This window comes from Corythoichthys intestinalis, chromosome 8 (assembly GCF_030265065.1).
Source record: "Corythoichthys intestinalis isolate RoL2023-P3 chromosome 8, ASM3026506v1, whole genome shotgun sequence".
NCBI classification, from domain to species: Eukaryota; Metazoa; Chordata; class Actinopteri; order Syngnathiformes; family Syngnathidae; genus Corythoichthys; species Corythoichthys intestinalis.
The window spans coordinates 28223902-28251149 of NC_080402.1; the positions used below are offsets into that span (position 1 = coordinate 28223902).

Consider the following 27248-nt stretch of genomic DNA (forward strand, 5'->3'; position numbering starts at 1 on the left):
ACCTCATTTTGTCAAGCTGTCAGGAGGAAAGTACATTTTGTTTACAAAAAAAAAAGAGACACTTTTGAGCGTGAGCTTGAACACAGTAACAAGACAGCAATGAACAAATATGTATGGTTATACTTAATTATATGAAAATATATTTCTACATTGCACAGGGACCCTCAGTGAAGTCTTCGCAAAGATTGAAATGCAAATGCATAAGAGCCACGTTCAGTGGTTATAGCTCGCAGAGTGTTGCGCCCAACGCCGGTACCCAATGGCCCTTGACCCCCCAGGGTTTGGGACCCACATTCAACTTTTGCTCCTTGAACAATACAGCCGCCCATGCCTGCTTTGTGAAACGATCCCGCCTCCCGCTCTGTCACCGGTCCTCTTGGCAAGTTTGCATGCACACACAGACACACACATTATTATTGTGACCTGTGAATGTTTTATTCACAGCAGCAACAACAAAAAAATCAGCGTATAATGTTGTCAAAGTAAATTATCTTTGCAGCACTGGATTCAAGCAACAACAACAAAAAATCATTTAAAATACATCATTTGGGTGGCGGGCGTTTTCCTCAATCGCCAATGTGTCATACGCTTGACGGAAACCGGATTGAGGGCCTCCTGTTCTTTGAACCAATCAGCAACTTCTGCCATCACCCCAACCCCACTGGCAGAAGGTGACATTGAAAAATGCATGCCCACCTTTTAGGGGTCCGTAGCTCCATGGAAAAGAGGCACGGCCCGCCTTGTTTCTCTGCCCAAGACGAGTCTGGGACAGCAACTCCTGGTCCAATTTCAACCGAAGCTTCCGCCTGTAAATGGTGCAACATTTGGGTGCCAGATCACCACGCTACTGATAAGATAGTGCTGCCGGAGTCAGGTCCAGCTCGGACGAAGATACGGCTGAGGCGGACGGTCCAGTGAGAGTATGGTCCAGCTTGGCTGAATACATGATATTTTCACAGCTTACAGGCAGAACAGGCGAAACAGAAATGCTGTAAATCACTTGTTCGTTTTCTGGTATTTGTGAATCCCTTGATTATTTGACTATAAACTTGACTTGGTGTGCAGACTTTGAATCAATTGCAGGTTCAAAGCTAAATGTTGTGAAGTGTGGGACTCTCATTCATTCCCCTTTCCTAACCCTACCTAACCTTACCCTAACCGTAACCAGAAAATCACACCCATTCAGATGTTTACAAATAATGTAAGAAGCATCTTTAATAAAACCTTTTTATTGTGTCTGTTACAAGTCTGGTTACCAGACAAACCTTACAAAAGATATCATTCACTTTCTACCACACATGTATACATTTTTGTGCAATTCTGTTGACAAGACAGCCCTGGCATCATGTCGACAGTAAAGCAAAAACAACATCTCAGCAACTTGCATGAGCCAATAACATAAATTATCTGACGTGGACCGTAAGTGGGTGAAGTAGTTCACTTATATACAACCGCATTAATAATGAAAAATACATTACGTACAGTACAGAAACCACTGAACTACACTGACTGCTGCTTCAACATTGCAAGTCAGTCAGAGGTTGGCTGAGAACTATTTACAGATACTTTGTCAACAATGCACAATATTGGAGTGCCTAACACATACATTGCCTAAAGGAGGTCATGAACAGTCCAAAAAGCGAATAGTTTTAACAGGTGTTCAGTTTGAGCTGGGATTGATAACGTTTGTGCATTGCGGTTCGCAGAAGGGCCCAAAACGGCCATAGATGTCTTTGGCTCGAACTGCAAAATGGTATGTGGAGCCAGACTGGAACTGGGTCAGGGTGCAGGCCATTGGCAGTGGAAGGGCTTTCACCTCCCCAATCTTCTTCCAGTGCTGCTGACTTGAATTGCTGTTGGAGTTGTCTTGGTGGTAGGCATAGAGGTGATAGCTTTCGACGGCCGCGCACGACTGATCCGTTTCGGACACGCACCAGGACAGCACTATGCCGGAATTACTTGGCACCAGCTTTAGCTGAGGCTGCTGAGGGGCCGAGGTCCGCTGAGCTTCTGGTGAAAGGCTTATGGCTATCGGTGCAGGCGGTAGCGGGGGGAGCGTGGTGCTGGAGCCTCGAGTTGGCGTAGCAGTAGAAGTACGGGATTTCACCGAAGAATCCTACAAGACAGCAAAGTCCTATGTAAGAACCTCTGACCAAGGACAGCTAATTAGTTTCAGCTCACCGACCTTCATTTCATTACTTGGACGCATACTTAAAACTATTGTATATATTGCTAAAATACAAAAAGATGGATGCGAAATTACAGTATTTGGAAGGAACTTTTCCACTGGAGTGAAATGAATTTATAAGAATATATGCTTTTTTGTTAAAAATAAAAATCAACAACTGACTCCATCTATTTGGCACGTGGCTCAGCGCATCATGATGACATTGCCACTTGGGGTGCGTTCAAAGTCTTTACCGACTAGCACACAAGTTCCATTATAACAGGGTTGCCCAGGTCCGGTCCTGGAGATCCCCTATTCAGCCTGTTTTCCATGTTTCCCTCCTTGAACACACCAGAATCAAAGATCAACTCATCAGCAAGCTTTGTAGAAGCCTGATAAAGATTTATTCAGGGCTGGACAGGTGATCTTGAGGACCAGACATGGGCATTCCTACATTATAACAACACCCTTGAGTTCACTCTGAGTATATTTTTCCAACACAGTGAACGCACACTTTGTTAGCAAATAAGTGTTCCAAATTCCTGTGTGTATCCAGGTGCGCAGCGAACACACGCTAGTAATAGCGTTCCAAAACCTCTGTAACGAAAAGGAGAGGTTTTTTTCCCCCCACGTATATGCCAACTTATCGCCTTGCCTTGGTGCCACAAAAGAGCCACTATTTAAGACTAACCATGGATGTTTGGGTGATTCTCATGACGCTAACCTAAACTATATATTTGAAGAGTTTAGGGATTTAGTCATGAAAACCTGAGTTTATTTTTAGTTGAAAGATGGTTATGTCTTGTGCACAATTTGTTACCAAAATATTGTTTTGTATGTTTTTTTAACAGATTTTAGTCGTACATTAATTACTGTAACGTGTCCGTGAAAAGCTGAGATGTTTTCACCTCAATACGACGTCCTAAATGTTAAATCATTTTCATTAAAAAAATTATAGATTTGTTTAAAACTATATACTTTAGCGGATTATGATAAACTATAATGGTTTCTTACCTTGTATAAAAAAGTATTTAAGGAAAATGTAGTTTCCAAGCATGCGGCTTTCATTACTGTTGCACTGTGTTCATGGTCCAATCATAATTATTGTTTTGTTGCTGTCTTTTTTTATTTAAAATAAATTTATTCTGAACCATAATGCTCCTCCAAAGAAGGCAAGCCAAAAGATGGCAACAATTGAAGATTGTTTAACCTTTTTTGATATTGTAAATAGTTATGTTTACATATGCCTACTTCCAGAGGTGGTTAGTAACGCGTTTCATGTCCTACTTTTGGGGGAAAATGTACTTCTAAGAGTAGTTTTACTAAGCCATACTTTTTACTTTTACTTAATTAGATTTGTGAAGAAAAAACGCTACTCTTAATCTGCTACTTCGGGCTACACAAGAGTCGTTACATTTTTCCTCTTTATTCTACGTATTAGATTTATTTTTTTTTTTGCCAGCGATGCCAAGAGTTGCGCTACCAATTTCACCTATAAGACGTGGCAACAATAATCACATGACTCCATTACACCAATCTGACACAAGCTTGCCGTTCTATGATCACGCCAACCTGTTCAATCACGTGGCGTCTTTAAAGCACTGTAAAAAATAAGGTATTGGACATAGAGTGCTGCCCTCAACACGAATCGAAAGCTCCGATTTAAACCTCTCTCCCAGTTTTTATTTGGAACAGATTGACCGTGGAAAACCGGAGATATGATCCTTTTAATTTCATAAAAGTAACTATAAAGGAACTAATTCATTCAAACTAGGAACTATTTTCTCCACTAAGGGCGCTCATGTTCTTTGGATGAATAATGCTTCTCGCCGGAATTCAATGATTTTTTTTTTGTGTGTATTTCTGCAATGATAAGAAATTTGTTAAATATTCTTTTTACTGGATACTTTTTTACTTGTACTTAAGTACATTTTTTGGACGACTACTTATACTTTTACTTGAGTAATATTCTGAAGTAACGCTACTCTGACTTGAGTAAATTTTTGGCTACTCTACCCACCTCTGAACATTTGTGATAATAAGTCGATTGACATACATTCGATCATTACCATATTGTGTAATATTGTGTGGGTTTATACATTAATCAATGAAATAAATATTTTACTGTAATTAAAATAATAGGGAGCTCAAATTGTTGATGGAAAAAAAAATACTGGGTCATTGTAGCATTCTGCTATTTTAAACTAGCTTTGGTAAATGTCATTCATTACCATACCATTACCATTTGCTTACATGAGAATCACATGGTTTGACACATTTTACAAGAATGGATAATGCAAATTGGGCCACGACATGGTTGTCGGCTGCCACGCTAGCACCAACAAAGCTTGCATGTCCCCAGCATCCCCGCAACTATCGTGAGGATAAGCGGCACAGATGATGAATGAATTTCGAGATGCATTCTTGTCAATTGACAACAACGTTTTAAAAACTACAGATTTAGAAAGGTAACTATTTAAACACGAAGGATTACAGCTCTGAATTCTCACCAGTTGAGGGCGGCTTTGCACTGATGTGTGACTGCTGGATGTGTTCTGGCTGCTTTGTGGGGACGACCTAGCCCCTGAGGCTGTGGAAACAGAATACATAATATGAGGCAATGAGACAGCTTGTTTACAGTTTTTTCTACTTGAAATTTGGTTAGAAAAATTTAGTTTTGCTTTTGTAAAAATCCCTTTCCCATATTGAAAAAAAAGTACAAATATGATAAAGGAACAATAGTCAAGCAAATACCAAAGATGATATTATAAACACTTTCATTAAGTTAAGTCTGAAGGAAAGCAATTTATTGACCATTTATACATGTTTATATATTCATCTGTTAAGCAATGTTATTCACATTTACAGCTCAAGTACGCGAAATTCAGCATTAAGGTTAGATGGGAAAAGAATGGAATGTAAACAGATTCAGAACACTGACTTCGCCTTTCCAACATGATTCAAAACAATTCCTGAAAAATATCCAGCATTGATATTTTAGTATACTACTATATTTAATAGTAGTATAATAATTATTCATTGCCAATCAGACTGTTCATAAGGGTGTCATATTAAAGCTACTCTTAGTGTAGAATCTGAATTCTGAAGTTTATGGGAGTAACTCCAGAAATCGTTATTTATATGATGAACATGACATGATTTTAGTTTGAAATGTTCACCGGAAGTACGTTCGCTAAACCGCTAACATGAAGCTTTAACCTCTGCAAAAAAAAAAAAGCTTTTTGTCATTGCATGTGGTTTCAGTAATTCAATTTTTTTTTTTTTCGTTTGCAAATGCTGTTTACCAAAAATTTTTCCATGTTTGAAGTGTGACCAAAAGACTGCTTTGGAGAAGACTGCCAATGTTTTATAGCAGGCTAAAGTAGGTTGTCTTTTTTCTCCCATTAGCTCCAATTTAGCAATGCTAACGTTTACAGTGTTTAATATAGATGTGTTTCCTTATTATGTTCATTTAGGTCACCCTTTTTGACTTCAAATCGGCGAATTTCGCCGAAAGGTCAGAGATTTTCATGCCTGTATATACATCTCTTCACAATTCAAAAAGATGTATGACAAGTTCATTGAGGACTTTATCGGTGTGAATAGTTTGCCAATCTAAACTCTGTGATTGGTAGGAAGTTCTCAGGCACTCACACTCTGACCTAATGAGGACAAGCATGGTATCCTCAAAAAGTTGCAAAGGGGCAAAAAATGGAGAACTTACTGCTTGGAACGCTGACTGCCTGTGGACGTTGGTTAAGTGAGGGACTCGGAACTGTAGCCTCCTTCACTGCCGTAACTAATAAACAGAAAATACATATTCAGATACAAGGTCCCTTTATAGACGGGGTCTCCAAATTATTCCACATAGGGCCGCAGTGGGTGGAGGACTTTGTTCCAACAAAACAAGACGACACTTTTGCAACAATCTGCCGTCTTACAGGAGTAATCAGTTGATTGCAGTCAGGTGCTGCTGGTTATAGCAGAAAGCTCATTAGTTAAACTGTCTGTGCTCAATCGGTATGAAAAAAAAAAAAAAAAAAAAACAGACCCACAGCGTCCCTTGAGACCTAGAGACCTCGGTTGTATAAAAACTAAATAAATGAATGGTAATGCCAAATAACTCTTACCCTCTACTTCATCATCATCTTCAGTCAGATCTATGACGGCACCCTTGGGACGTGTTACTGGAGTAGCTCCTTTGGATGGAGTAATTCCTGTAGCTTGGTTGTCTACAAAGAGGGACGAAAATTATGTTAAAACTGTTACTGTTAGAAACTATAAATGGATGGTGGAGCAATATTATCCATGTACTGTATTACAATATCGTGTTTCTCCACATGTATTGAGCTAAGGCACAAATTTTATATCAGAAAAAAAATGCTGAAAACTGCTCAGTCCAAAACATATTTTCACAATATACTGCATATTGCAATTTTGTCATAAATATCTGTTCAGTGTAGAATATGAACCTGCTAAGTTGTACAGTAAGCTAATGTATGTTGTAAGAATAGCAACAGATAAATACAATTGTAAATTGTAACATCCTCCGCTAACAGCAATATAGGACTCTTGGTGGACTGTTCAAAATCTGTCAAACTAGGCAGTTAGCATCTGCAAATTGTCGATTAAATATGACACCATCTATCACAGAGATCGATGGAAATCTTTTTCCAGTCTTCGATCTAAATCTTAAATTCATACAGCCCTACAATGGGTAAGACTTGGTTTTACAGCAGCTTCAGTTGAGTGGTCTATTTTGTGTATTTTTCCCCCTCATAATTACGTAATATACGTGCATCACCAGTGGTGCTCCCTCCACACACGATAGAGCATAACACTACAGTAGATGCTCCATTTTCCGCCCCACTATCTATGAGCCAAATTTTGGTGCGCAGCAGAAACCAGAAAAAAAATGTACCCAGCGATGCTGGATGAACTCAAACACCTCAAATTTGGGAACTCATGAAGTGCATGAATAAATAGGAACACCAATAGTTGTGACATTTAAAATAAAATTTCTAAAGTACTGCACCTGTTTTTGATGTCAAAGATGTCCCTTGTGGAGGTCCTGGGGCTGTTGAACCCGTTGCTGCTGGAACAGACGTCGCAGATGAGGACGCAGTAGACATGGCTCCAGCCACAGACACAGTTGGAACCATGGTCCTAGCTGTAGTAACAGACACGGTCCTAGCCGTGGTAACGGACACTCCGGCATTGGGTGTCGTTATTCCCCCAGCACCGCCTTGGTATATGGCTCGGGTAACTGCGATAGGGCCTGAGGTCACCTGGCTCGAGGAAGCCTGGAGGGCTGGCACAGTGATTGGAGTTGGAACAGAACCTGCAGCAGTGGTAGTGACAGCAGACTTGATGATGAAAGTGGCTGTGGGAGCAGTAGTTTTGGGCTTATTGAGTGTGCCAGCCGCAGGCAGAGAGGTCACCGGGAAGTTGACCAGTGTTCCTGTCTGTCCATTAGTCATCGATACTGGCAGCTGTATGATAAGTGGCTGTCCAGTCATCACACCACCGGGAGGTGCTGTTTTCAGTAACAGGGTGCCTGTAGAGCTCTGAGTGGTGATACCAGTAGCCAAGGTGGATACAGGATTGGACGAAGACGTAATCAATTTAATAATGGGGGCCTGTGAAACAATAGTTGCAGGAGTGGAGACAGTCGTTGGGACAAGTGGACCGGCTTTTGCTGCAAAAAAAGAGAAGCCAAACGATTAAAACAACTGACGGCAAAATATGTTTAAAGAGGTCTAACCCTCGACTACCTGTTGCGTTAGCTCTTGCTTGGAATGACGGATTTTTTCATTTTAAATTTACATGGGTTAGCTGGACACCATGAGTATGAAAAGTTGTTTATATTAATTAGCAGCAGCCAGAACACTTTTTTTATGATGTTAATACTTGCTTTTGTTTTGAGGAGCATTTATACCTTGGTGCATACCCAAGTTTAATGTTGTACACAAAATTCAAAAAAAGTGTGACGGTGCAACTCACCAGCAGTGTGAGGTATAGTAACAGTTGGTGTTGGGATCTGTTTCACCTCCACTGGTGTCCGGACTGGCCTGTTTAGAAAGATTGTAGGCTTAGAGTTGATAGGCCATACTGAGACCAAGTTGCCAACTTCATGGAAGATTTGACCACATTATGATTTATTTAATTGGTCTTTATTAAGACATATTTGAACAAATGTAGTCATCATCTTAATTTTCACACCAAAGATAATATCTTTGTTAGTCCTCATGTTGGTTTTTCTAAATTAAATTGTGCTGGCTATTATGCTAAAAATGCACAAGATGAACCAACAAATCCTTCATTTCAAATGATGTTTAAAAACATTGAGTACACAACTATATAAAGTAAGCCACAATGACAATTGTCCCAGTATGCTTCGGTTTCTTTTAACGTAGGGCTGTTAAAAAGCCCATTCTTTTATCAATTTTTTGGAAAAATTCAGGTCTCCTCTTGACATGCAGTATTTCATTGATAAGATCACAAATCTCTTTCCAGCAGGCACTGGGTAGGCCGGGGAATCTTTGCTCGATATAAGTCCTCATAGTTCTCCTCAAGTTCTTGGGCAGTGCCTCTTTGCCCATTAAGCCCACATAGTTGACCTTTTTCACCCAACTGCAGTAGATTTCATACGGGACAAAGTATCGAAATATGTAAGAGGCATAACGGTCCGGCCGGTGACCATCTGTGTTACTTTTGGAGTTTTGATACAAAACTTTCTCCATGTGAGCAGGCAGTGGGCGGAGTTTAATGTCCTCTTTGCATTTTCCTTCATTGTATTCGGCCAGATCATTTGCCAGGGTAGTATTCCGAGGCCTTTCTTTCTTTCTCCCCTCATTTGTTTCTTTTCGCATTTCCTTCTTGCCATATTGAGCAGGACTCTTTCCATCATTGAGCGCCACTTGCTGTCTGGGTGCCTTGGGCTGTGGCTCTACTGCCTGCCGATGGAGCACGCTGTTGGAAGGAGAGGTGCAGTTGTAACTACACTCTGCACGGCCTGTGATATTGTAGAACGTCACAAGACTCAGGACCAGGACCCAAGCAGTTGTGCAAAACAGACCTGGACATGTGTGTCCAAACCAGTCTCAAGAAATCGAGTTTTATGTTTAAGATGATCCTGATAAACCGACGCCGTGGGACAAGGAATGATATTCATTTGGAGAACCTAAGGTTTCTTACTCTGCTCATCTGTGTTCTATTCAGTAAATGGCAGATAGCAAGCCGGGACAATGTCAACTATTCACACTTTGAACAGCTCAGTCCGGTATTGTCACGTTCATACAAGGGCAAAATTATGTTCAAACAAGCAAAAGCTTCCAAGTTGACATGAAAAGGTCTTTCAAAACATCATTGTTAAGCCGATGACCTGAATCATAAAACACACAAACAAAAAATATTGAACTGGAATAAGCATTTAATCTCTGAATGGACACTTTACCGTTGAACTTGAGGGGTGTTTGGAACAGATGATGTCTTGGCAGCCGCAACAGTGGTAGGAGAAGAAGCCACAGCAGCAGCTGCAGCAGCCATAGCATTTGAAGCAGCAAGTGCCTAAAGAAATCGAAACAACATATCCTGTCAGTACTTCCACACCTCATCACTTGTTAAACAGATGCCAACATTGCAGGTAATTTAAAGCAGTTTCTCACCTCCTGTTTCCTTTTGTTTTCTGTTGCTTGATTTGCTTCCCCAAACTTTTTTGATAGTCGGCTTATCTTTGCCTGAAAAGTGAGAATTTTACACACAAAATAAAATCATGTATTTATATTCAGGTATTTCGGTATCGTACAGAGGCATAATGGGTTCCCACATGAAACACACCAATACACTCAATACCAAGTACAGTGCAATTCAGCCTCTGACTAGCAAACGTCATGGCTCACAATATGCTATTTGGAACATCACAGTAGTTTTACTTTATGTCACTTGAATGTGATTATCAGTGCAGTAATAAAGAAAATTAGCATGATGCAAACAGTGTCTAGCATCATTTAAACAGTGACTCCTGAAATCATCGGATAGAATCAAAGATCTATTCCTAGTGTAATTAATGTGCAATGGGAAATATTGTAATTTCATTAATTGGTCTACACAGGAATATTCCCCCCTCTCCAAAGAATAATAGTCTTTGCCCAACTATGCCACTATGCCCTAAAAACCTCTTCTGTTAGATGGCAGCATGTGTAAAACAATCATTTCACTCTTTGTGATATTGTCATGACACGAATTGCGTCATTTCCGGTTCTCGTAACTTTTCACCCATCTCTTTGTAGATCTGTCACTTTTCTTTCTAGTGCCAAGCAAGAGAATTTCACTATGATTGTATGAATTGCTTATTATCATTTTTAAAGCTTTATCATTGTGATTTACTGTTCAGTGTTTCCTGAATATCTTTAAGTTTATTGTTTGCTCATGGGTATTTGTAGAGCCATTTGGGATCTTTTTTTTTTTTTTATGATTTAGGGCTATGAATAAATTTGACTTGGACTTGCATTTAAACCTAGCCACTGTTGCAGTTGTATACATTGTTTCGTTCCACACCCCCCTCCCCAAAAATGGAGCAAACTGGTAATGAAAAATTAGTGCTGAGGAATTTTTAATAATGTTACAGAATTTTTTTAAACCAGGAAACATTGTTTTAATGTGTTCTAGCTTGCTCTTTGAACATGAAAATCTAAGACTCTTTCAAAGACTGCCCATGTGCAACAATAACAAAATACAGGTCCCATGGTGACAAGCAGAGAACACTGGATTACATCAATATGTTTTCTTGAACTTACTTGGAGAGCATTAATGGCCGATTGGTGTTTTGTAGCACAATCAATCTGGTCAACTCTGCCCTTCAGCTCCCGGAAGTCTTTTTCAAAAATTGTCATCTCAAGGTCCTTCAACCTTTCAACCACTAACTGCTGCACAATCTATGAAAGTGGATAACAGATACATTGTTTATTTATGAAAAGTGATATATTTATAAAGCATTTATTTTCAATATGTGGGAGCTATAAAATAATTATCTACAACCCCAATTCAAATGATTTTGGGACGATGAGTTAAAAATGAATATAAACCCAATACAGTAGTACCTCTGACATACGATCACTTCGACACACGATCTTTTCGACATCCGACGTAAAATTTGACTCGCCATTTGTTTCATGCTCGAAATACAACGATTTATGGAAGCGCCGCAGTTTCTTTGTTTTCCCGCAAGACAGACGCACAGATTTTCTTGTGCGAGAAATCAACACAGGATACAGAAAGTTAGTGCAGGTGGTGAAAAAGGAAAAAGGTGACGCTTACCATTGAAATGAAGATGGAAATGATAGAAAAATATGTGCGTGGTGTGCGCATCCGTGTCTTGGCTCGACAATACGGCCGTAGAATGTCTACGATCTCGAAGGTCCTCCTCCCACCTCCATTTGCCAGTCTTTATAAGTTAAGGTGAATATTATTGTGGTAACATCGCCAAAGAAATCGCCAGCTTTGTCAGGTTTTGATCATTTATTTCAGAACTTGAGGAACACAACACGCCAAGTGTCCACTGCAGTTGACGTCAACAATAAAACATTAAAAGAGAAAGTAAAATCTCTAACGCACCTTTCCATCTCTGTGACGTCAGCTACCCGGTGCGTTCAGGTACAGCACGCAAAACACGTCCGCCACATTAGAACCCGATTTGTTACATTATTACAGGAATTATTATTACTATTCTGATTTTTATTTATAATTCATTTGTTTTGCAATGTGTAATTGCCATTGGTACCAGCAGTGTTTGTTAAGGATTTGGTGGAGGTTTTCGGGTTTTGTGGAATGAATTAATGGAATTATAATGTATTCTTAAGGGAAAATACTGCTCGACATATGACCATTTCGACTTACAAACAAGGTCGTATACCACTGTAGAATGATTTGCAAATCATGTTCAACCTATAATTGAATACACTACAAAGATATTTAATGTTCAAACTGACAATTATTTTTTGTTTTATTTAAAGTAAATAACCATTAAATAATCATTTGCAAATCATTTTCAACCTATCATCGAATACACTGCAAAGACAAGATGTTTAATGTTCAAACTGATAACCCTTTTTTTAAATTTAGGATTTTATGGGTACAACACATTCCAAAATTGCTAGGAGAGGGTCATGTTTACCACTAGCAAATCACCTTTTCTTTTAACAACATTCAATAAACGTTTGGGAACTGAAGACGCCTATTTTGTAAGCCTTGTTTAGGTTGAATGCCTTCCCGTTTTTGCTTGTTTCGAAGCTTCAACTGTTTATCAGTCAGGGGTCTTGGTATTTTACGCTTCATTATGCACCACACATTTTGAATGGACTGGACTGCAGGTCTAGTACCCACACTCTTACTACGAAGCCACATTGTTGTAACATTTGGAGAATGCGGATTGGCATTGTCTTGCTGAAATAAGCAAGGGTGTCAATGAATAAGATGTTGCTTGTATGGCAGCATGTTTCTATATGACCTGAATATACCTTTCTGATTGACTGTTCCTTTCCAGATGTGCAAGCTGCCCATACCACACACACATGCAACCTAATACTATCAGAGGCACTTGCTTTTGAACTGAGCACTGTTAACAACTTGGGTAGTTTTTGTCCTCTTTAGTAGGGATGAGATGGCTTCCCAGTTTTTCATAAAGAGCTTCAAATTGATTAAAGAACAGTTTTCCACTCTGCCACATATTTTAAATGACCCCTGACCGAGAGAAAACGCTTGTGCTTCTGGCTCATGTTTAGAAATGTTTTTTTCTTTGCATTGTAGTGTGTCATCAAGCAACAGCATATGGCACACTGTATTTTGTTCACCGACAGTGGTTTCTGGAAGTATTGCTGAGCCCATTCTGTGCATTTACAGTAGCATTCGTGATTGCGGTGCAGTGTTATTTAAGGGCACGAAGATCACGGTCATCCAGTATGGTTTTCCGGTCTTGCCGCTTACATGCAGTGATGTCTCCATATTTTCTGAAACTTTTATATCCTTTTATCAACTTTGATATACTTTTATCAACCAAAGATAATGAAATTCTTTAATTCCATACAATTGTGTGTTGAGAAACATTGTCCTAAAACTGTTCAATTAATTCTCAAACATTTGTTCATCAAGAGGTGAACCTGACCACATCTTTGTTTGTCAAAGACTGAACAATTAGTGGAAGCTTCTTTTAATACCGAATCGTGGCATCCACCTGTTCACCTGTGGGATGGGTTCAAACTGTGGAATGTGTTACAGCCATAAAATTCTAAATCCATGATGACTTGCTAAAAACAATAAAGTTCATCAGTTTGAACATTAAATACATTGCCTTTTTACTGTATTCAATTAAATAAAGGTTGAACATGATTTGCAAATCTTATTCTGTTGTTTAACACAATGCCCCGACATCATATCAATTGGGGTTGTAAGATTATATAAATATTGGATTCCTCATGTAAAAATAATTTTTACAAATGTGATTGCAAAGGGCAATTGTACACTTACCTTCTCAAGTTTGTGATGACTGCTGGCTTTTGCAGTGATTTTGAGTTCCAGTTCAGCCTCCAACTCCCCTTGGTCCATCTTCATTCTTTTCCCCTCCTGTTTTACAATCTGCCCCTCTCTGTCAAAGCCTTCTGACAAAGTGCGCTTGATTCCAGAAGTACAATTCGTTTCCTCTGACACTGTTTACAGAACAAAGACATGATGAAGTTATGCTATTAACTTGTGACATTTATTGCACTAAACATCAATGAATACTCAGACAACCTTAGTTAAAACTTCAAGACAAAAACATCTATTTTTAAGTGTGACTGCCATATATTTTATGATACAATCTGGATAATCTTTTCCAGTAAAATAGATTGTTTTCCATAATTGCAAACAAAACTAACATACACAAACATATATTTTGTTCATTCAAACATTGAGATTTTTACTCTTCATATCTCGAGTATTTGTTTAATACTGTGATGCGTTTGGCATAATGTAAATAAACATGACAGCATAAAACAAACTGGTTAAGACTAAGCCATTTCTTGTAAAAAAGAAAAAGTTAACGGCACTGGACAACATTCTGTTTGACAGCATTCATAAAAAAAATATAGCATCATTACTGCGCTGGATGCTTGTACACCAATATGAATTAATCCGATGCAACACAACAATAACACAGGAATAAATAGCCTCTAAGGCTGTCATAAACATTTGATTTACAGTTATATTATCAACAGTACTGGCTTTCAGTATAATCAACTAGGAGCTATATTCGAGGAATCACTGAATCTTTGCCAGTCGTTTGGCTCTTCAAAAATTACATAGATAAATAATCTTTTGACGTCATCCTTCTTTCCTGGCTGTGATCTATTTTGATGAGTATTTAGTACTAGGGGGAAAAAAACTTTACTACACTTAAAATTAGGATATAATTTTGTCAAATGCAGTGGCCATATCTGGAAAAATAGTTGTTTCTTTGCGGGGTCTGTACTGTTTTTGAATTCACCAAAATTTGCGAGCAGCATATAGAGATTGTAAAAACAAATTAACAAGGAATTATATACATTTTTGAGGATGAGGTTTGTTGGTCACATTTTAGTTTAACTCCTGTTGACACAAAGCATAAGGTGGACATGTGTTGTGATAATAATTAATCAGCATGAAGACGACTAATTTTTGACGACCTGATATCTCAATTAAATGAGGACATTGAAGAGTGAACATTTCACTTCACAAAGCTCTTTGCTCCCCTTCTTTTGACTTCCCAATTCTCTTAAGGAAGTAACAAACATCTAATACTGAGAAGTGAGGATGCAAATAAAGAATTTAAATTTGGCCACTGACAACTGAGCAATCATGGCAAATTAGGCTGCTGTGAATCAGAGATTTATGGAATAAACAAGAATGATCCCCTGCCAGTTATTCATCAGAATGCTTGTTTTGTGGTCACAGTTTTCCCTTGCCTTCGGACACAAGTACAGAAGATTTTGTCATAGGCATGACAAGCTCTGTTACTTAGTTTTGAATGGCAAATCACAACAATTGTGATACAAGAGTGAAAAAATGTATACATCTGAGCAGGTCTGGGCTTATTTTTTTATTCTGGGAAGCAGAACCCTTTTCCAAGCTGACAAAGAGAAAGTAATTCTCCTGGAATAATCAATTGAATAATTTGTTAGATTCCCATTCTCTCTTCTTAACAATTGCGCTAGATAAGACACACTTGACACCTTTGTTACTATCATATCTACATACCTGCCTTCATTCTTCCCATTTCACACATGGGTGAGTGTACACTTTTTTCCTCACAGACTTTATTCGTTTTCCTGCTGTCACAAATTTTCCTTACCACCGTATTACTGAGCACTTTTTTAATGTTCGCTTGTGTGTGTGTGTGTCTGCTGCTTAATTGCCGGACGTTACAATACAAGTCACGTGCTACGTGGGAAGAGAAAAAAGTGGCTCTCAATCAGAAGCAGGCTGCCGTTGATATTTAAAAAAGTATGGCTTCAAAGATGTTTCGTTGGCGACAGACACAAACTGACGTAGGTATGCAGCACGTATCTTATAGGGGAGAGACTTGCCGCAGCAAGGGGGAACCCCTCCAATTAATTATTTTGTTTACTTGGTTGTAAAATGTATTTTTCTTTCACAATGACATTTACTTTTTCTCAAGTGTAAATTCACTGTCTCCGCATAAGTTAATTGATTTCATTAGAACAAAAAAAATGTTTAGCTTCTAAACAGTATTCAAATAAACATAACCTAAACTAGCATAAAGGGAAAAACTCATATCTAGTGTTATTTCATTTTCATACACTTGTAGCTCAACCCAACTTATCCCATTAAAATTATTGAAAATTCCATTAACTTTATAAAAACAGAGTAATAATGTAAGAAATTGTTAAAAAGAAAAAAAATAACATTAAATTGTTTGTGCTGTTTAATGCTGTAAAGATTTAATGCAGCAAAATAATTCAGTGTACTGCTCTTTCAGGTGTGCTGCCTTGACCAACAAGAGGCAGTCTAATTTGCAGTCTAAAAAGTTTCACACACAAACGAAATGTTGAAAACATTATTACCTCTATATTAGTTATTTTCTGTAAACTAAGGATAATCTATATCTGAGAATATTTTTCTATTATATGTCAAAATGTGTTTCCCCACCGTTTGAGTTAAACAGCTGTTGCTTCTAAAACCAAAACCATCAAACCATTAGCATGTGAATAGCATTTTGCACCATGTGCTGTTGCCATTAAGCAAAGTAGAAGTTATCAAGGGCAGAGCTACGCTGTTTTAGATCAACAAAGTGTTATTGTATTTGTTTAGTGTGATAGTAAACTTCAACTAGTTGTGGCATAAACAGCATGAAGCGTCCTTTTTCTTCAGCTCAACATCTGCAAAACTGCCATTAATTGTGAGGCACGTTTTTTTTCCCCCCAAGTTTAAGGAGTGTTATTTCATTCATCAATAAACTCAGAAGTCATCTGTCATATTTCAGGTGCCACTGTACAGATTTCTGTACTAATTTGTTCCAAACATAAACTAGTGACTGCCAGTACATCGTACCTGTATTTGAAGGTGGAGTGGATGAAGGGCGCGATGGCTTTGAAGGCTGCTCAGTGTCCATTTTTTCCTTTTTAGCCTCCACTTGAACAATGGTAACATGCACCTTGTCTTGTTTTAGCAAGCTTTTTTTAGTCTCCTCTTTGCTCAACCCTTCTGCAAGGGCCTTTCCCTGTTTCATATCAACTGAGGAAGAGGGCGAAGGACTCGAGGAATTGGAAGTAGAAGACTTTGTTGGGGTGACGTCCTTGGCCTTTGTAGTGTCTGTTTCCATTGGTACAGTGCCATCAGATAGAGGACGCAAAGGAGCGGATTCTGTAGCAGACTCCTTGTCCGAATTGTTACCTTTGTCCTTTGCTGCGGTTTGGTCCTCCTGAAAGAAGACATATGAAGTCACCCCTTTTTAATTTCAAACACTTTAAGCAGCTCAACATTGACTCGGTTCATTACCTCAGGTTTTTCTTTGGATTCCTTTGCTGCTGGTTCAGAGATGTCCTTCGGTGAGGATGACGGAAAGCTAGTCTTTTCCTCCTCCCTTTTCTGTTCAAAGTTTATAGAATGGAATGGTGATGAAGGGTCTGAAGGGGATTCATCCTTTTCTTTTGGACTTTGTGACGGTACAGGCGAGGGGGACAAATTGAGCGACAGGAACGGAGCAGGAGAGCTCGGGGAGGTGATAGAAGCAGGCGATGCAGCAATGGGGGAGTTTGAGTCCTGGTGGATGTTTTGCTCTGCGTCCTTTTGTCCATCCTCTCTGTGCGAGCCATTCATTAGAGGCGGCGGCGGAGATGGTTCAGACGCACTCGACGAAGCTGTCAATAGAGTGCTGTGTAGTGTTTCCAGTTGCTGCCGATCACTGATCTTCATGGTTTTCTTGGCACGGAATATCTTCTTCTTCTCCTCTGTCGCAACAACTTCCATTGCTGCCTGTGGAGTGACAAAGAAATATTAGAGGGCACGATAAGCCTTTAAGGGTTTAAAAGCCCAACTGGCTTATGGGAGGGTCACTGCTTGAGTTTTCAACATGCGTAGTCTTTGGTGACCACAAAGCTCTAGGAAGAGAAATATAGTAGTTGTAGTGTTTAAGAAAAAACACTGGAGGGCCCTCTAGAGCCCTATGAACACTACAGTTTTCCACTTCCAGAAAGTCCTTTCCGGATCTGTGTACCAAACGTTGAATGTCTTGTTTTGCATTTTGTTTCCTTTTATTTTTCTTCAACAATTCAGTTAAATATTATTCAGCAAAGCGTTATTTCCTAACACAAAATAATTATATATTTTCCGTGGGACATGGTCACAGTTGAGGTTTAGATCGGTGAGACAGAAACAGGTTTTTTTATGGTTGGTCAGGAAGATTTGACCTGTTCCCTTAATTCATTCCTGCTTCAATTCAAAATTTTGGTTCAATCTATTCGTTATCTTTGGCCTGCCATCTAATAAACACAAATGACACTGAAGCTAACAACAAGCAGCAGCAACCTAACCTTTCGCCCTTCCCCCCCACATTCCTATTGGCTTAATACTCAGCCAATCAGAACATATGAATTGAGGCCAGTCTCGGCAGCAGTACGGAGGTTATGCAAAACATGGAAGATTTCCCGTAGTTTAGAGTGTTGTGCTCATTTCATCTTTAGAGAACCTTCTTAATTTTTAACAGTACTAAATTACATGGGCCTTGAACTTGCACACATCAAGCTTCACCTGAGATTTAAAGTGAAGTAAAGGTTTTCCGGGAAAAATTTAAACTCACAATACTAACCAAGTTCTAACTAGATAGATTAAAAAAATAAAAAAGTCACAATCGCAATCTGATTTTGAACCACATGATATGTGTCCATCTATTATCTATTTGTGTAAATTACCCTCACAGCAATTCTGTTCTGCCTGAAAAGGCGTTTGTATTTTAGTGTGAAAAAACAAAACAAAACAAAAATTCCCACCGAATTTTAATGACTAACTTCGTCAGGTGAGATGTTTGTGCAGACGCACAACAATATATCATAATGTGAGAAAGTCCTCTTTCTGAAGAGGTTTATCTGAAATATCAAGGTAAATTCCAGCAATCTCCACTCATCTATTAATGATGAACAAGAAGCGGTGTAAACAAGAAGCATGATTACCGCAACATTCCAACATCAGCGCACACTGCGTAGCGCTCAATATCCCCCTCCCCCACCCAGCGGCTTCATTTTCTGCGCCAGGATTCAGTGCAGTAACTCAAAATGGCCGATGGCTCTGCTGTTTGCTGCCAGGCACAACTCTTACTAGCTAGCTGAAAAGAGGCTCTCTGTCGGAGGCATCATGTTGCAGCATTACTGTTCGGTAACATTTTAGGGGGCTTAAGAAAACATACTTGCTTACATTAATTAAACATAACCTGCAGGCATATTTTATAGCAAGTCAATGGGACACTACATGAGAAAGGTAGGACGCTACAAAATCTTCAGATATTTCCAAAAAATCCATTTAATTCTGTTATGGTTATCGTTTGAGATTAACATAATTCAAAGACAAGATGGCCACACAGCAATTGTAAGCCAGATAACAGTGTTATTTAGTGTTAAAAAATTAACAACCACCCATGTTTACCTAAACTCAAAACCTTAATAACTGTATCAAAATGAATTCAAAACCTAGTATACAAAACTGCTGGCACAAATCAAAATCACTTCCTGCGATAATTAGCAGAAACTGTTGATACGCAGGTAAATGTCACCATCTGACTACATTTTGGACTCACCCAAAAAGCAAAGCGCATATATGTTTCCACAAACAATTTGATTAGCTAAAATGCTACACTAAAAGCCACACCATGTCAAATGCAAATTGTTGGACTAGCTTACCATCAAAGCATGACCTTGACAAATTACACATAGAAAACAGTGTAAGGACTAATATATATTAACAATAATATATATATGATGGACACCTGAATGCTTAAAAGTAAAAGAATTTAACCTTGAGTAGGATGTTTAGGAATGAAGCTTTTGTTGCTTTGTAACTGTGGGGGAAGGGAAAGACCAGCAGGCCAGTAACTGACATTTTAAGGAAGGAGGAGCTCTTTCGGGTAAGTCCATTTTGTTACAAGTAGGGGTGGGTCATGTGATAGGGTGTGTCCTACATTGCTTTTTTTTATATTTTACATGTATGCATTCTTACTTATTCAAGTGGAGCAATTCTTTCAACTCATGGAAAAAGAAGACAATAGGCAAATAGTCTACTCGTTTTTAGTGAATGCAATAGGACTAATGAAACTGCCAAACTTTCTATGTACTTTTACTGTGCTGTAACCAATCAGCGCTTACCAACAGTGCATGAAAAAAAAACTACACTACTTATAAGAACGTGTCACATGTAGTTGGTCACATGGTAATGGTCATGTTTTTTCTAACATTAAAAATTCTATATCAAAGCCATAAATTATAGTTTTAACAAATCTCTACTACAAAAGGACCTTATTTGGTTAGAACACCAAACAAATAACCTTGAAAGTAAAAACCTACAGCTAAAATCAAACGTTGTATGTAAATATATGAACAGATTTAAATTGGAAATTAGTGTAAAATGTGCTTTAAAAACACAGAACGGACCATCTTTATCAGGTATGTAATTGACGCCTGATGACTGTGGGGGGGAAGGGACAGGCTATGCAGGCTTGTAGGAAAACAGGCAGAGGGAGGAGGAGCTCTTCGAGGACTAGTCCATTTTGTTGCAAGTCCGGGGTGCATTTTGGAATACGATGTGTGACCTAAGTTACTGAATAATATGTGAAATTCTAAAAGAATTTTAGGCTTTGAATATTTAAAATCTGATACATTTTTTAAAAATGCAAAACCACAATTATTTTTGACTGAATAGAGGGTCAAACTATATAAAGTGTCAATCATTTCTAAATACTTACTGGTATGTCAAAATCTGATCTTTAACATATGCTACGGTACGGTGTAGCGGTGGGCAAAAAATACTGTAGCTAGCAGCGAAGACAGACTGAACAGGAGTAAATTGCACAAGCAGTTGCCAAGCAACACCCCTCCCCCAACTCTAACACGGACTAGTACACCATGTGGAAAACTACAGCCAGTACGGATGAAACCATTTGGAAAGAGGGCAGGGGGAGAAATAGAAAATTCCTTTGTTAAGGGAAAAACTAAATCAAAATCAGAGATTATTTAAGATAACATTCAGGTTTCTATGTGAATTAAGTTGTTATATTGTAAATACTGATGAAAAAATATGAAGCGCCTTTGTTGCTTTAAGTGGTAAAATAAGACTGACTAAAGGAAAAAAATATATAAAGGGAGGAGCCTATTTCAGACCATACCAAAAGTTAAGAATGTTAAAAACAATCTTTAAATTAAGAATGTTTAAAACAATCTTTAAACTTAGGAATATGAACCTGTTCCTCACCCTACCTCAATAATCAAGTTTTTTTTCTGATAGGTTTTAAAATTATACACAAAGGCACAACACAGACAACTAAATGACATTCAATCCATTTGCGGCAGCAACACTGCTCCCCCGCCAACACACAATTACGGCCCCCTCCCCCTCTTACGCCCCTTTTCCTTTTCTCATATGGACCGAACCACTGAAACGGGGGTGGTGAAAGGGTTGCTCGTTTAATAAGACTAAAGTAAAATATTCACAAAAGTAAGCAATCCCACTGATGTTAAGAAGTAGTGTTACAGGGAAAATAACATTTTACGGGTTTCTAATTCTTCTTTACGACGAATGTAATGAATAAAGTCGAAGAAGCACTTCATCAAAAAACATGATTAAATTGAGACAGAACAAAAAAGACAACCAGTATTGCAATAATAAATGGGCATGTTGTCAAATCTACACAAAATCACTACATGAAAACGTATTTCAGAATGGTATTCTTGCTGTGTAGAAAACCAGAGCACAGTCCCTCTCTACCAGAGCAGACAGAGCAGTTGTTGAATGGGCTGAACCATGCAAGATGACGGGTGTTCCTTGAAAACGAGGAGCTGTGGGGAGTAGACTGGGACCAATGTTGAAAATTGACTTAAAATAGACTACATAGTTGCTTATTTTCCATTTGGTTCTGTGGTTCAAACATAGTTTTAATCCTTGACTCGATCTTTTTTAGAAAACAATAGTTGTATTTTTAAGATATCTAAGATCAAGTGTGATATTCACAAATTTAACTTTATTTTGTAACCCCAGCCAATCTTGAAAATCCGTGAAGTAAAAAAATGAACAAGACGCATGTTGTTCGTTGCCCATCCCCCACCCTGTGATAGTGCAGAAACACAAAATGGCCACCAGTTCTCCTGCGAGCAGCATGCTCTGCTGAGACATGAGCGGCTCTTTAAACAGACTCCGCCTACCACTCAGAAAGGAAAAAACAACAAGGATAAGAAAAGCCTATCAGCAGAAAACTGCAATCTCATGTACGGAACTGTATGGAAAAATAGAACACATGCTTGTTAAAAAAAAAAAAAAAAAAAAAAATTAATTGTATTTCCATTGTTTATGGTGTTGCAAAGAGATTACGTTACGTGATCACTTAAATATTTACATATGAGTGAAGCGTACAAACATCAATTCTTTTTCTATTAAAATACTGTTTCAACTATATTTACATGTGTAGTGAAATCAAAGGTAAGTCAGTGAGAGCTCAGAGTCTGCATTCCAATAATACTGCGCTCGGTGCATATGGTTCCCCTCCCCCCAACTTCACTTTGCTCATCTGGATTCACTGAAACTTAAAATGGCCACCAGGGCTGCTTATGCGCTGGTCCTGATACACGTCTTGCTTTACAACACTTGTTTTGTTGCACAGTTCACAAATAGATAGGTACTGAATCCCCAAAAAGGATACTAACTATTGACCAGAAGCAAATTTTGATATTTTGATGAAATAATCTTTCTTCATTGAGTCATCATAAATTTTGGAAAGTTTATCTGATAAATTTAAAATTACAGTAGAGGCAACAGCTGATAAATACTGAATATGGAAAACAAATGTATGTCACGATTTAAGTCTTTCCATCTGATCACACAAAATCTTAAGCTCAGAAGTCTTAATATGAAATGCGATGTTACTCAGACTGAGATGAACTGAGATGCTAATTTTCACATTCAAAGATTAAGACAATGTGCCCCAGATTGACAATCAAACTGAAAAATTAGTTGAACCCCCCACGAAAAAATACCACAACAACAAAAAAACCCAGCACAAATACTGTGTAAATTTGCAAACCAAAAGCTCCGCCTCCTAGCCTGCCAAAAAGGAGTACACACAATTTGCTCTTGTTTTTTTCAGTCTGAGTAGAAGGAAAAAGGGGGAAAAAAAGGTGGGGGATGGTAGAAGCGTCAGTTTTCACTGAGCGCATGTTGAGTATTCTTTAGCGTTATGCTACCATCTAACCTCCTTTGTGTGCAAATAAAATAAATAAAGAATGCACTTTGATCCCTAAAGCAAAAAAGTTCAGAAAAAAAAGTGCTCTTTGTGAAACAAAGCTCCCTCATGAGTTAAAATGAAAAGAAGTTTCAGTAAATACGTATGGGGTGTTGTTGTTCTTGAATGTTTTACATGATGAGCTGCTTTAAAATAGCCATTTTTGAAAATTTTACGGTTGGACTATGGCTAGCACCAATCAGTTGGGTCGAGAGGCAGACACAGAGAGGCAACACCCCTCCCCCACACTAACAGTCTGCCTGCTCCAGTTGGAAGTTTTTACAGCCAAGCCCGGACCAAACCATTGCAGCAGAAAAGGGGTTTCAACAAACAGTCCAAAAGCAAGGACACGTTCATCCTAAGCAAGTCCGTATTCATGTATTTTAGTTCACAACGCTGTTTCTATTCCCCTGAGCTCACCTGGGAGAGGTTTCTTTCTTTAGATCGTTGCTAGTGTGCGCCTATTGAACTATAAATGTGGCCCAGATCCCAATTACTATTATTTGTATCAAAACAAATCATGTTGTGGAGCAGAATCCATCAGCTTTTATGTTCAAAGGTCATGAAAAGAGAGCATGGTATCCGTTACAATATGAGGACAAGAAACTGCAAACATTTCACGATCTTTAGGACAGTATACCCGGTGATACTCATGCGAGCAACACGACACTTCCCCTCCCCCACTCCCTGCTTCCCCTTTATTCGATTGCAGTCTACATGACGTTACAAAATGGCTCCTACTGCATGTAGTTACTGCAGAAAAACTGCTAGACCTCGCACTGCAGATTTTTCTTAGCATGGGCTCCATTTGCGTTTTCTTTAAAAATATTTCCTTTTTTTTTTTTTTTTTTTAAAGTATTCATGCTTATGAACTGAAATTCCATGTTTGCTTGACAAATAAAGCTTCTGTTTTTTACTGATCTACAACAATTATCAATCTAAGATGTCGATAGTAGTTGAAAACAAAAACTATATTGAATGCCTTTAATCGTTTTACAGCAGGGGAAGAATACCTAACAATATTTTTTATACATTGAATGTGATAAATCATTGAAAGCAAAATAATCAAGTGTCCACTAGGCTGTTCAATCCCTGAAAAGAAAGTTAAAACTGCCTTTATAATAATTTATTTACTTTATTTTGCATTTTTGATTGAGTACTCAGTAGGTTTCACAAGAATGTACAAAACCTAAGAATCTATTCAAGTATTCTTTAAATTGAATTATTAATTATTGAAATATAGATGTTTATAACTTAAAGCACAAACACTACTTATAAACAAACACAAAGCTTCTCTCAATCAGTAGATTGCCAATTTATAACAATTTTGGAAACAATCCTAAGGATAGTGGATTCTTCCAAGCGCATTAAAGAACATTGTGTATTTCCAAATCACACCAAATCTAGTGATTCCAATGAACGTTACAGCATCCACAGCTGTAATGGTCCTTTAAAAAAATTAGCATATTGTGATAAAGTTCATTATTTTCTGTAATGTACTGATAATGTAATGATAATTGACTGATTGTTCTTTAAATAGCTAGCGTATAATATACTAGTCCTTCTAAAAAAAATTACCATATTGTGATAAAGTTCATTATTTTCTGTACTGTAGTGATAAACATTAAACTTTCATATATTTTGGATTCATTACACACAACTGAAGTAGTTCAAGCCTTTTATTGTTTTAATATTGATGATTTTGGCAAAAAAAAGTCAAGAAAACCCAAAAATTCCTATCTCAAAAAATTAGCATATCATGAAAAGGTACTCTAAAGAAGGTACGAACCTAATCATCTGAATCAATGAATTAACTCAAAACCCCTGTGAAAGATTCCTGAGGCTTTTGCAAACTCCCAGCCTGGTTCATTACTCAAAACCGCAATCATGGGCAAGAACTGCCGACCTGACTGCTGTCCAGAAGGCTATCACTGACACCCTCGAGCAAGAGGCTAAGACACAGAAAGAAATTTCTGAGCGAATAGGCTGTTCCCGGAGTGCTGTATCAAGGCACCTAAGTGGGAAGTCTGTGGGAAGGAAAAAGTGTGGCAGGCAACGCTACACAACCAGAAGAGGTGACCACACCTTGAGAGAGATTGTGGAGAAGGGCCGATTCCAGACCTCGGGGGACCTGCAGAAACAGTGGACTGAGTCTGGAGTAGAAACATCCAGAGCCACCGTGCACAGGCGTGTGCTGGAAATGGGCTACAGGTGCCGCATTCCCCAGGTCAAGCCACTTTTGAACCTGAAACAGCGACAGAAGCGCCTGACCCGGGCTACAGAGAAGCAGCATTGGACTGTTGCTCAGTGGTCCAAAGAACTTTTTTCAGATGATAGCAGATTTTGCATGTCATTCGGAAACCAAGGTACCAGAGTTTGGAGGAAGACTGGGGAGAGGGAAATGCCAAAATGCCTGAAGTCCAGTGTCAAGTACCTACAGTCAGTGATGGTCTGGGGTGCCATGTCAGCTGCTGGTGTTGGTCTACTGTGTTTTATCAAGGACAGGGTCAATGCAGCTAGCTATCAGGAGATTTTGGAGCACATTTTTCAGCACGACCTGGCACCTGTTCACAGTGCCCAAACCACTGGTAAATGGTTTACACACCATGGCATTACTGTGCTCAACTGACCTGCCAAGTCTCCTGACCTGAACCCCATAGAGAATCTGTGGGATATTGTGAAGAGGAAGTTGAGAGACACCAGACCCAAAACTGTGGATGAGTTTAAGGCCGCTATCGAAGCATCCTGGGCCTCTATAACACCTCAGCAGTGCCACAGGCTGATTGCCTCCATGCCACGCCACAACACATTTTTTGTTTTTCTTTACTTTTTTGCCAAAATTATCAATATTAAAACGATAAAAGGCTTGAACTATTTCAGTTGTGTGTAATGAATCTAAAATATATGAAAGTTTAATGTTTATCACTACAGTACAGAAAATAATGAACTTTATCACAATATGGTAATTTTTTTTAGAAGGACTAGTATATTATACGCTAGCTATTTAAAGAACAATGACAAACAGATCTATCTCTAATCCTTTGATGTTATCAATGGAACGTGTAACATCAAGACACTCCTCTTTTTGTGCTTTAATAGCACCCAGCTTTTTAATTATATCTAACGAAGCTATGCAACATGGATAAGATTTGTCCATTTTTATTCCTTTTAAGTTAACATAATGACATCACCTTTTGCTACACGATTTTCTGGGCATTGAAATCGGATTGCTACACGAGATTCTTGTGCCAGTTATGTAAACATGCTTCCTCTAAAGGATTTAGAAAATCTCTGAATCACAAGAATCTATTTTGAGGGTGTTAGGCCCAAACATTATAATAAGAACAACACCATAAGCGCAAAATGCCACATGCCCAGTATTGTAGCGGCCAAAATAATGATGCCAAACTTCCGCTGTCACCTACTCCCGAGTTTTATTAGTAACACCGGAGCATATAGAAAACGCCAAAACAACCAGAGGAGCTACTATGCTAGCTCTATTGCCAACCGTGCAATATGGTGAAGAACAACACGGAAAATAATCTTTAAGAAATACATTCAGCTCCGTAACCTGCAGAACACATTCAACCTGAGTCGTTATAGTATTTTAAAGGATAAATTAAATATATCTGAAAAATGCCCTCAGACACTAATGAGTTCTAAACTAGGGGTGCCCCGATCTGAACACTTGATCGGAAATCGGGCCGACTGCGCCATTTTTCAGAGGATCAGAATCTGGTGAAAAGGATCGTGTTTTTAATTTTTAAAAATATATTTATGTTTTTCTGCTTCTTGACCGTACAGCCTCTCACATTCCCTCCTGCTGCTTTTCTTGGTCACCACTTCATCCAGCATTTGGTACTTCAAGTTAACAATTATTAACAGGTTTGTTTGTTTGCTTTAATCTCGCGAGAAAATTCTCGGTAGCTCTACAATCAAAGGCACAAATCTGTTAGTCATCGTTGTCGAGAGGCTGTACTCGGCAGCGTGGGCATCAAAGCGTGAGTGAATTTGAGTGGACTCACTCAATGAAGCATTTAATGAAGGCAAGTATTTTTCTTCTTTTTTAAAAAT

General features: G+C 38.6%; 1 protein-coding gene across 4 annotated transcripts in view; it reads right to left on the bottom strand.

The window, feature by feature from the left end:
- Nucleotides 1-1213: 1213 nt before the first annotated feature.
- The window catches only part of atf7ip (activating transcription factor 7 interacting protein), a 39339-nt gene continuing 13304 nt past the window's right edge, over nt 1214-27248 (bottom strand). For 2 of the 4 annotated variants that reach the window (XM_057843314.1, XM_057843313.1), the window contains exons 3-14: nt 17198-17674; nt 16751-17120; nt 13691-13869; nt 10966-11103; nt 9835-9906; nt 9624-9736; nt 8171-8238; nt 7203-7865; nt 6298-6399; nt 5892-5966; nt 4678-4757; nt 1214-2116 (exon numbers count right to left, since the gene is read on the bottom strand). In XM_057843314.1, coding sequence (XP_057699297.1) covers nt 1661-2116; nt 4678-4757; nt 5892-5966; nt 6298-6399; nt 7203-7865; nt 8171-8238; nt 9624-9736; nt 9835-9906; nt 10966-11103; nt 13691-13869; nt 16751-17120; nt 17198-17668 — 2787 coding nt within the window. In that variant the 5' untranslated portion in view covers nt 17669-17674 and the 3' untranslated portion in view covers nt 1214-1660. Of the gene's footprint in view, nt 2117-4677; nt 4758-5891; nt 5967-6297; nt 6400-7202; nt 7866-8170; nt 8239-9623; nt 9737-9834; nt 9907-10965; nt 11104-13690; nt 13870-16750; nt 17121-17197; nt 17675-19590; nt 19905-27248 lie in introns of those variants that run through there. The other 2 variants (XM_057843311.1, XM_057843312.1) reach the window with 2 other exon arrangements.